Source organism: Rhododendron vialii, chromosome 4a (assembly GCF_030253575.1).
Source record: "Rhododendron vialii isolate Sample 1 chromosome 4a, ASM3025357v1".
NCBI lineage: Eukaryota > Viridiplantae > Streptophyta > Magnoliopsida > Ericales > Ericaceae > Rhododendron > Rhododendron vialii.
The window spans coordinates 4,578,500-4,590,012 of NC_080560.1; the positions used below are offsets into that span (position 1 = coordinate 4,578,500).

The window sequence follows — 11,513 nt, forward strand, 5'->3', positions numbered from 1 at the left end:
AAGGAGACAAACAGAGCATAGTTTAAGAACGGGGTAGATAAACGCAGCATAATTTACGGATGTAATATTAGACCAAATTAGAGAATCCGTTACAATTAGACCAAATGGGTTCCAATCAGAAAGTTGAGGGATAAAATAGATAATTTTTATAGTTTAAGGACGAAGTAGAGAAACGAAATTACAGAGTGTTGTTTAAGGAATAAAAACATAAATAAATAAAAACTTTTTATATATTCATTCATATTCAACTTTGTTTGTCCCATTGAACGTGTGTTTTTGACCTAAATTAATTTGTTTTTAAAAATTCGCTATTATTTAGTAATTCGGTGATTTTTAGTTTAGTTTTATCTATGTAGAGCTCATGACTCGCCTGTATGAGAGTGATGGCGCATTAATATTTGAGCAAATATTTACTACTTCAACTCACTATGCTGTTGTCACAATTATGACCACAAGAAAGACAAATGTTTTACTTTGCGAGTGTTTCGACCTCTAGCGAATATTAATGTATTGAAGAAGTCTTGCCATAAACGCTATGGACTGTGATGATAAAAAAAAAAAGAATACTATGAATCATCGGGATAAGTATGAAATGAGATCATACCATTTAAATAAATAGTCCTTAGCAAAAGCTCTGAAAGGACCGACCACCCGTAAGTTTGTATTATCCCATGGAGGGCTAGTTGGGTCATAGGCTTAAAGGCATGCTTGCATAATGACAAGGTCAGTAAAATATGTGAAATGACCTGAGATATTAAGTAAATATTACTATTTACCTTATAATGTCCAAAATATTGCGAACACATTCTGTAGTATTAATATCCTTCATTTTGTACATATTATCGAGGTATACTTTTCTAAAAACACAATTATAAACATGTGAATTCTATTTTATAAATGATTTTCTTTAGAGTAAAGAAAATATGTTTTTAGTTTTTTTTTTAAAAAATCCAAATATTCAGGTGTCATTCTCCTATTCCTTCTCATCTCTCCCTAACCCTAATATCATGATTTCTCAACCTTAAAAAGGAAAAAGCAGGAGTAAAATAATTATGGGGAGATTCAAAGCATAGCAATTTATAATACCTGTCCCTCTCTTTCCATAGCAATCTCGGATAGGGATGACATTAAACAAATTTAATGAAATTCCAAAGATAGGAATTACTACGTATATAGCAAATCGATCCAATTATACAGTACCATTTACATGGATATAGAGATAGAGATAGAGATAAAGATAAAGATTATTCACAAGAAATAGAAAAAAAATTCATTGCAGGCAAGCCTATAGTGTGTGAAGGATTACTGATATTCCACAAAAATAAATGCACTTTAAGTGCTAAGAACGGAGGATGTTGATAAATAAAAACCACCCCAAACAAATTGATTTTTAATTAACCTCAATGTCTTGGCCAAGTGGTCTTGACCTGAGACTTAGGTGTTTGGTCCATCCTAAGATCTTAGGTTCAATTCTCTTTGCTAACAACTCTTGGGACCACATTCTCATGCGTAAACGTGTGAAACGGCTGTAGAGATTAGTCCAAGGTGCGCGCAAGCTGGCCCGGGACATCTTGCATTACCAAAAAAAAAAAAAGATTTTTAATTGTACAATTTACTAGGGAAATGATAATGGCAAAACCACTTTTGTTTCTGCCAAAACTCATTTATTGTATGACTTAATTGTCCTCTACTACATCACTTACTTTACGAAAATACTCCTAAAAATCCCATAAGTGGCGTTTTCCAATTCCCCGTTTTCAAGCAAAAATGCAATTCACGAGCAAAACTAGAACTAATTTTAGAAGAGAAACAAACAAAAATTAAACTTCAATGTTTTCTAGTTACATGTTTTATCAATTCATGAGCAACCCATCTAACAAACACGACCTAATTTTTGAAGAGCCATGTTCACATCATCATCAAGAATTAAACATCAATTCTACAAAGTTAAAAAAAAAAAGACTCTTTCATTTATTTGAACCCTTAAAGTTGCTATAAACAATAGAAGAGCAATAATGTTAATTCTACAAATTGAGAGTCATCCTTACAGAAGAATAGAGAACGTGTAACTAATGATGTTATCGATGGAGAGTTGAAAAATACATAGTTGTCGTTGTACAAATTACCACCTTGACAACAAAAAAAACCAAAGCAAATCACTGCCAAAACTCTTCACCACATTGACGTTTGGATGGTGGGCGTTGACGGGAATGGAATAGGTATAAAACTTGGATTTACCCAACAGGCAGGTGATGGTGGGTGTTCAAACCTAAAAGTCCAAACCCTAAGGTTGCAATAAACAGTAGAATACTACTGTAATAAACTTGGGGGAACTCAAATAAATAGCTATTGTGTATAAAATAGCTCTGCGTACAGCTAGTTTCTAATGGGTGCAAGAAAATATTTTGGAAGGATAAAATAATTCTCTAGATTTGAAGGGGCATTTTCGTAAAATAAGTGGTGTAATGGAAGACAATTAAGTCATGCAATAAATGAGTTTTGACAGGAACAAAAAGGGTTTTGGCAAGAACAAAAATGGTTGTGGCATTATCAGCTCCCTAATACTATTATAGAACCAAGGAACTTCTACTCTATAAGGTTCCTTTCCTTTCCAATATATCACCTCTAACATCATGGGAATCACTATAAATAAGTCTATAATCAAAAAATTTGTTTTCCGGTATTGTTAACCGAAGATTGGAGTTATAGTTAACCGAAGGTGAAATCATTCAGCTTGTGCAACCAAAGGGACTCTTACACAATCTGAATAGGCATTTTGTCTAATGGCATCCTGAATTTGCAATCTGGTGAACCTCAACTCATAGTTTGTTTGGAGAGAGAGAGAGAGAGAGAGAGAGAGAGAGAGAGATTGAGAGATTATTTCATTTCAGACCAAATCCACTGCGAAACCATGGAAATTCAACATCCTGTCCTGTCAGAAGCTACAAATGAATGGCCCCAGTGATCCCTGGTACAAGTGCATATTTCTGAGACCTGTCATCTGCTATTCTTCCCAATTGAGACAGACACCAAAAATCTTAAAAACAGCAACCCAAATTTAGGTTTAACCCTCCAATGAGGAATACTTTGATGAGAAAACTTCATTGTGTTGGATAACGAGACAATGCCGAGAATCAGAACTTGAGACAGTTAGCACCGCAGATGAAAACTAATGAACGATTAATCAAATGTTTCACACATATAACTGTTGCAGCTCATCTTTGAACTTGGCCTTCAATTGTTCCCTCTTTATTTTGAGAGCACCAGTAACCAATCCTGACTCAGGTGTCCATGGATCCGACATCAACTTAATCTTTGCAGGGATTTCAAACTTGTCCAATTTTGCAGCTTTGGCCGCCTACACGTAGAAAATCCCATGAACATTAGGTGCTTTTGACACAAAACAAACAGGCATTGCATTCATAAAAAGCAACCATGCATAAGTCTGTGTGTCGATATTGGATATATGAAGAGTTTTGTGGGAGGAAGAAGAAAGGTGGCAAAATTTAGAACATGTTTAAACACCTTAATAAGTACAGGGTCCAAACACAACATAATGACATGGTTGGGTGTACGTTCATACAGATTGAGTGAAATTTTAGATACAGGATGGTCTCAAGATATAATGCTCATAGGTTCGGTGTGCAGTATGTAAGTTGTACACTGGGCATAGTGCTCAAGTCCATATGTGCAACCACCAAATAATTTGTGGCAAGACTAATCAGCCAGCGCATCTTCTGGACAACTTCTGCTTATCTAAAACGACAAAAAAACATCAAAGTACTTGATTGACATTGTCAATTTCTGATTATGTTTAGGTGTGCACTATGTAAGTCGTATACTGGGCATAGTGCTAAAGTCCATATGGAAACAACCAAATAATTTGTGGCAAGACTAATCAGTCAGCGCATCTTCTGGACAACTTCTTCTGATCTAAGACGACAAAAAACATCAAAGTAGTTGATTGACGTTGACAATTTCCGATTATGTTTAGAATTCCAAACTTCCTTGTGCTCCAACACAAGATAGTTAAATGGACAAACCTTCAGAAGGGATTGCTGGACCTCCTTGACAGCTTCTACCTTGTCACACAACTCAGGAAAATCCCCATATGTCATCCCAGCCTCTTTGGCCCACGTCTCAAGGATGTGACGTGAGGGAACAACAAGAGCCACACAATAGTTGTGGAAAGGATCTGCATATACCATGACATTGTCGACGTAGTTGCTTGTCATCAGTGCTGCCTCTACCTAAAATGAAGCATCAAGAAACTATTTGAGTACAACAAACACGAGTACTTATTCTATAGTCCTGGATCACCACATCACTTTTGACACCATTTCTCTTGCTTCACCTTTCCGATTCCCGATATTTTTATTGAGTTGCCTACCCATAAGTGCCCGGAACCAAAGACCACTGAATGTCCAGAACACCAAGGGCAATGCACTAGCATCAGGACTTAAATGGAATAACAACTTCCTTTCACCCTTGTACAGGAATAGCGGAGAGGGCTTGAAAGAGAGAATGCAAGAATATATAATAAGATTTGTATGCTCACCTTGCCGAGGGAGATATACTCTCCATGTTGAAGTTTAACAATATCCTTCTTTCTATCAATAATTTCGAGGCATCCATCAGCGTGAAACTGTCCTATGTCACCAGTATAAAACCAGCGAATGCCCCTCTCGTCAACCTGTATTAGAGAGTAATCCATAGAAGGCCTATAATAACAAGTTGCCTCATCCAGTTGCAACACACAATGCATTCAAGAACTTACCTTGTACACCTCTTTTGTTTTTGCATCATTGTTAAAGTAACCGGCAGTAACACTAAATCCACCAACTACAACCTCTCCTCGAGGCATAGGCTTGTCCGATGTTGTGTACCCACCTTCTTCCCATGAAACAAGCTGCAATATCAAATTGAAGATGTAAATTACAATGTGTCTGGGCACTGTAGTGCTTGGAGTAGTTTAAAGGGGCAATGACAAAAGGCTCAAGAAGGATAGAAGTGTGAGTTCAAAGGTTCTTATTCTCCAGAACTAAAGAAAAATGGTCGGGTTTCATCTTTTCTCTGCTTACTTTTACTATACCCTTACAAATGTTTGCTTATCATAGTCAAACTGATGCTCTTTTTTTTTCCTGAACGAGAAACATACTTTTTAACCGATACGGAAACATACTTTTCAACTCAACTTAATGCACGTGAAGAAATAACAATAAAGGAGTTTTCATATTATGAATCATTTTTGTCCCAGTAGGATGCTGGGGATCTTGTTTTAGTAGTAGTAGTGATGCTCAGTCATACACTGCCAACTAATGACACAAGTTTGCTTCAGACATGAGAGAAAACATTAAGCTAATTCTAATACTGGACACAAATGTTAGCACACATTATATCTTGCCTTTCTTACTTCCTTCTTCATTGGAAAGTAACTGACTTCACTTTCCGAAAGTACCCATTGGATAGAAGTCAATTGGGAACAAACTAGGAAGTTATTCAGAGAAAAGAAATAGTATGCTTTGGCAGAGAGAATAAGTTAAGCATGAAATGGCGCTATCTTAGTGAAGTTGAAATGATTAGGAAAACCCGACCCACAATCACAAGGGACATTTGTTAAAATCTAGCCAAACTGATTCGGGGTAAAGCATTGAGTTGCTTCATTGCTACAAGGATTTGACCTGTTTGACAGAAAGCAGGGAATAGTTAGGAATTTTGCAATAAACTAAAAATTTTGCCCATAGCACACACACCTCCCTGAAATACTGATCCTATTCCATCATATTCACTGCTTGTCATTAACAACATGTAATGGTGTTTTCGAAATAGAGGTAGCCAAGGAACATTCTCTCCAACTCTCCTAACCTAAGTTTGTAATGAACAATCAATGGACCTTCAGCAACAACTACCAACAGTCGAGTGCATAAATATTTAGTTTTCAGTAGTTCCTGACTTTTGAAGTCACCGTTCATCGATGGCTCTAACCTCAAATCCACTTCAAGTCGTGTGCGCCCAATATCTCCCAAACCCATCACAAAGAAAGACATTTCTTTATACCCCGGATTCTTGTTAATGCATAACTACCCACGTTTGACTCTGAACTCAGTTAATAGCATAACATACATGAGACATTTTAGTTGGACATTCACCTAGGAAGCATATTTAGTATTTCCGAGACAGCCCATGAATCGTGACAATCCAGCTTAGTTCATTCACTGAACTTGAACCAGCATATTACTATCATAGTATTCAATAAATGCTCTCTGGCACCTTGTAAACCTATTACCCTTCATAGAAACAACATATGTTTCAATCAGAATAGTTTCCAGTGTCGCAGTTAGTGTAACATGGGATTAGACGTATCCCACACTTCTACATTACTTTAAAAATGAAATGTATACATTCCTGACAAACAGAAGATAAGTTACCTTAATGTAACAACAACAAAGTGGCGGACCAACACGGCCAACAGAACTGTCATCCCACTCAGTAAAAGCAGCTCCCGCACATGTTTCTGTGAGGCCATATCCTTGAGCAATAGGAGCCCTGAGTAACCAGAACATTTAACAAACCAACTTTAAATGCTACATAATGCAACACAACATAGAAATGTATGCACGGGCCTGTGTTTGTGTATCTGCAAACTATAGGGAAGAGGAACTGCAAAAGCAAACCTACTGTCGAGACACCAAAGTAACAAAAAGATCTACCAATGAACTGGGAATGGATAGTTTCTTTTCTAGATCAATTTCTCTTCTTCCTCAAGTGTGGGTCTTAGTCCATCGAGTCGACTAGAACCAGACTGTCTTGTTCAAACAAGAAAAGAAGTCATAGCTTTACTTTTCCAACGTTATACTCCTTCCGTTCCTAAATGAGAGTTCACTAAGACATGGAATTTTCAGATGAGAAAATAAAGTATATCACACCATAGTTCAGTCCCCATATAACCTCCCTATTCAAAATTTTGTGTTCTTCCCCTCCTCTCTTCATGTGCATGCCATTTCTCCATGTCTTAACTCTTATGATGATGTAACCAGAGTTTTACTTCCAGACAGTTTTGAAAGAATGATTTTACACTCCCCATCCTCCATCCATTGTAATCAGGAGGATTTGTTCAAATCTCCGGGTAACATTTTATACATTACATCATCACAAGTACATCAGCATTGGCATTCGATTCAATATTTTCTCTTTATCTAAGTACAAGCAGTTGGAAACCAATATAGGAGCTACCAAAAAGATCTATCAATAAGCCTGTGATGCAATATACACGGCTGATTTTGTGCAACTAGAATGTCAAAATAAAGTGCCATTGTATTTGTTGGGGGGGGGGGGGGGTTGGTATTGGGTCAAATCTAATCAATACAGTCTGTCTGCTCCACAAGTTTGGCTGCAAAACACAACAGAATTGTTTACAAGTTGGATAAACACTTGAAAGTATTCATTCAACAATATCATCTAGATGCCTCTTCCCAACCAACTATTTAGAATTAAACTTATAATAACATAATAACAGGTAATCCATCCTTCTAAAAGGTTGCAGAAAAATTACCCCATGCAGATATTGATAAACCGCTGTGTATCTCCAGATAAAGGAGCTCCACCACAGAGAATGAACCGGATGTTTCCTCCAAGTATGGAACGTATCTTTTTGAAAACAATGGCATCCCACAGTAATTTCTCTACTCCCCAGGCACCAAGCCAGCTTCCTTCTATGGATGCCAGGCAGCGCTTATATCCCATATTGAAAAGTTTCTTTGCAAAACCACCCTTCTCCACAACCTAGGTGCACATTAGTCACAATGAGGAAGGAGAACTTTAGTAATTAAATCTACAAAACATACAAAAATGCATCAAATTCATTCTATAACACCAAAAAGGGGCAATAAATCAAGTCAATACTTCAAACCTTCATTGAAACACCGTCCCGCACACGATCTAAAATTGCTGGAACTGCCACCATTAGGGTGGGCTTTAACTCAGAAGCATCTCCTTTGGTTCCCTTCTTGATTTTGTTAGAAGTGTCAGTTAATGTCAGTGCCGAACCATAACCAATGGCACAACCTGCGGACAACATAATAGACTGGACAACAAGAATGCCTTTAAAAGAGCATGAATAAACCCCATCATTCCATACGAGAAAAAATATACACGGGCATTACCTCAGCTGCCAACTCAAGAACATGAGCCAGAGGCAAGTATGCCAAGTAAACATCATTTCTTCCTAGTTTCGGAATCACTGTCATAACAGCAGCTGATGTCGCTACAAGGTTTCCTTGGGTAATCATAACTCCCTAAGACACAAAGATACAATTTCAAAAAGTTTTTAGTTCAGGGAGTAGCGAAAGAAGCAGAAGAAAAATGCCATAAGTCGCCCATAGTCAAAAAAAGAAAAGAAAAGAAAAAGTTGCCGATAATCAGGGGCAAATACACATAAGAAAGTGCGCAGGTTCATCTGAATTTATCATCATGTGATAGCTGTATGTCAACGTTAGCCACTATGCATAGGCTCTACAAACACTATTGCTGGGTATTTTATCCTCTGATCCCTATTGAATTATCATGCTGTTAATGGCTAATAACCGGTATTTAAAACATGTGCTTTTGGATTGAACTTAGTGTTCACTAAATGCTGATGACAAGTTATGAAAAATGTGAAGTTAAAGTTGCATCAAACCTTTGGTAGACCCGTGCTACCACTCGTATACATGACAACAGCAACATCCTCACTGACAGGGAGTCTTGGATGAACAGGACTCCTTTTCCCCAGTTCCTCCACCTCCAAAAAAGATTTAACTGTCCACGTGCTCGTGTTTCTCGATAAGTTGGACTCGGCTCCAGTTTCGTCATCTTCAAAGTAAATCACATTTTGTATATGGGTCAGACTCGAACTTATTGCAGCCAACTTTTTCAATTGCTTGGAATCGCATATCAGTGTTGACACTTGGGTCTGCCAAACAATAGGTGATCAGTATGTATTATGTTGGTTTAAGGCATGGGGGATACGAAAATCCTAATGCATGGTGTCCCTACCTCATTGAGTGAATGGATCAGGGCATCTTCGCCCAGGGACGCATATATAGTGACAACAGTAATGTTCTGCCGGAAGCAGCCCTGAAAGCATAAGACAATGTCATCTCCTCACCCTCAACAAAGAAATGGAAGTGAATAAAGATGAGGGGAAATGAGCAAGGCTACCTGAAAGGCAATTAACCACTCCGCTCGTGACTCAGAAAGAATGGCTGCATGAGTATTCACATCATGACCTAATTTAATCAGTCCTGAGGCGAAATTGCAAGCATGATCAAACACCTCCCCATAAGTCTCCCACTGATATTCTCCTTGGTGTAGCTTCTCAAACTTCCTCCCATCACTAGCAGTGATGAACTCCCTACTAATTAGCTTTCTTGTTCCAAGAAATCGTTGCTGTGAATGCTTCTTGCAAGACTGCTCAAATAGAGCAGCCAAAGTTGTGGCCCCTTCCCAAGGAACTTCAATCAATTTGGCTGATCTAGCATTGCGCATTGCTACACCTGCCTCACCCCCAACCTCTACTGGAACCCCTCTCTGTTTTACCTTTCTCTTCCCCACAAGTATGAATGAAACTAACAAAGGTACAAGTGCAGCAACAACCCCAACCATGATACCAGACACTCCGTGGTCTTTGAAAATGGATGAGTAATCACTGCCGGCCATTTTTTCCATCACAGGTGAGTTCAAAAGACTTCCCTCTGATTACCCTGATGAGGATGATTATGAATTGACAAATAGCATCAAGCTTTGAAGCAGACGAACTCCTGAAAGGTATTTGAATGACTGTCTTAGCTTAAACTCACCAACAACGATCTAGGCATCATAATTTTTTGCAGAACTTTTCGAATGACTAACAATCAAATTAGTACATCCCCTTTTTGCAGTCATAATCGTAGCGGAATATCAAAGTACGGAAAAATGATTCCAGCATTACCAACTCACCACCTTGTGTTAATATCAAGGAGATTTTTTATTAGTAGTACTTCATTTTAGTATCACATAACTAGGAATACAAACTCAAACATACGATTATGTCCTAAAGAAAAAAACTAAGTGTGTTGCAACTTACAATGCTTTAAAGTTGTAATAATGAGCAACAATGAAAAGATGAGAACATCAATCTAAATAAGTCATGATTTACGATTCCCTGGTTAGCATGAACTTACTATGTATCTACAATCATGAACACAATTAAACTAATTCCCACAATAAATCTCAAACTGTGTAGGCAGGCAACACTATTACGATAGTGATCCATGTTTTGGCAAGACAAAATGTGGAAAAGTTGGTTATTGTGCTCCTGAAAATGTAAATTGCATAAGAAAAAAGTTTGGAAAGTAGTTCGTGGTATTCGATGTTTATCACTTCAAAGAGTTCCAGTTAATATTCGAATCTCTAAAAGCTTATCCCCCATCGTAACGCAATTAGGAGCATGTTGTGCACCACATTTCCATTCCCGCTCCTCGTACTGAACTATCCGTGTTCCACGTAACATACATCCTGACTCATCCTGTTAGATTTCTTGGAGGATTCCAAAAATGAAAAGCAAGAAGCATTATGCAAAAATACAATATAAAGTAAATCATGTACTAATGAAGGTTAGTTACCACAAGAGCAACACTTGTAAGTTCTGAAGTCGGAATTCCCTTATATAATATTGTCCATTACGGTCTGATCGATACACTAAAATTTTAAAAAACCGTACGAACAGTGATCGCACTTCTATATGTTATGAGCATCGCAAATAATGTCGACGAAGATAAACTAAAATATTACAATTGTCTAGAAAATTACTCTCTCTCTCTCTCTCTCTCTCTCTCTCTCTCTCTCTCTCAAATTGAATTGAATTGAATTGAATTTTGGGAATGAAAGCGAAATTGTACTAGTTTTACCTTCCAGAGACGAGGAGAGAGATTGTCGCTTCCTGATTTTCCGGATTCCGTCACTGTGAGCTCGGGAGAAAGCGGAGAAAACTGAAATGGGGAGGAAATAGAAAAAGTGTGAAGATTTGCGAAGAATACGCGAGTCTGGTATATATATACTTCCAATCATGATCATATATGCTAACATGACGCTGTATTGGTCGACAAGAGAGAGTGAAAAGGAGGGCCCACTCCTGGGCCTCGGGGCGTTTCTTCGGTGGGAAGGGCACGTGTCATGCATAGGGTAAGGAGATTGGCGTGATGGCGAAGCAGAGGGGTCACGTGGCAAGCAGCATGGCACGCACCTCGATAGTCGCAGTTCTCTTTCATGCAGCGCATCGAAATGTTGTCGCACTGAAATTACTACAGGGTTGCTCATAAAAAAAAAATATTAAAAAAAAGGAAATGCTAACCTTCGCCCTAAAGGCGTAGATAATAAAATAGATAAAATGTGTATTGATATCCGGAAAAAAAAATATCAATATCTGCAAAAATATATTAACATCCGCGAGAAAAGAAATGTATTAGTATCCGAACTTATTTAGAATTATTGATATA

The 11,513-nt window shown here is 37.8% G+C and overlaps 1 protein-coding gene across 2 annotated transcripts; it reads right to left on the bottom strand.

Moving 5' to 3' along the window:
• Positions 1-2,880: 2,880 nt before the first annotated feature.
• Positions 2,881-11,082, bottom strand: LOC131323447 (long chain acyl-CoA synthetase 8-like). 2 transcript variants are annotated; one of them, XM_058355253.1, is made up of 12 exons: positions 10,926-11,082; positions 9,199-9,797; positions 9,034-9,114; positions 8,678-8,950; positions 8,163-8,294; positions 7,910-8,083; positions 7,553-7,782; positions 6,429-6,546; positions 4,778-4,909; positions 4,559-4,693; positions 4,044-4,250; positions 2,881-3,358 (listed from the first exon to the last, which is right to left on the bottom strand). In XM_058355253.1, the coding sequence occupies exons 2-12, from the start codon at positions 9,703-9,705 to the stop codon at positions 3,194-3,196; spliced, it is 2,154 nt and encodes a 717-aa protein (XP_058211236.1). In that variant the 5' UTR covers positions 9,706-9,797; positions 10,926-11,082; the 3' UTR covers positions 2,881-3,193. The 2 variants fall into 2 exon arrangements, with proteins under 2 accessions (XP_058211236.1, XP_058211235.1); XM_058355252.1 differs by lacking the exon at positions 10,926-11,082 and adding an exon at positions 10,641-10,659.
• Positions 11,083-11,513: the final 431 nt, after the last annotated feature.

Excerpts from the sequence above, each read along its gene's own strand:
- LOC131323447 (XM_058355253.1), bottom strand. The coding sequence starts at position 9,705 with ATGGAAAAAATGGCCGGCAGTGATTACTCATCCATTTTCAAAGACCAC. Across the intron at positions 9,115-9,198 it reads AGTGGTTAATTGCCTTTCAG|GGCTGCTTCCGGCAGAACAT; the intron begins GTAGCCTTGCTC and ends TTATGCTTTCAG. Across the intron at positions 4,251-4,558 it reads AGTATATCTCCCTCGGCAAG|GTAGAGGCAGCACTGATGAC; the intron begins GTGAGCATACAA and ends GCTTCATTTTAG.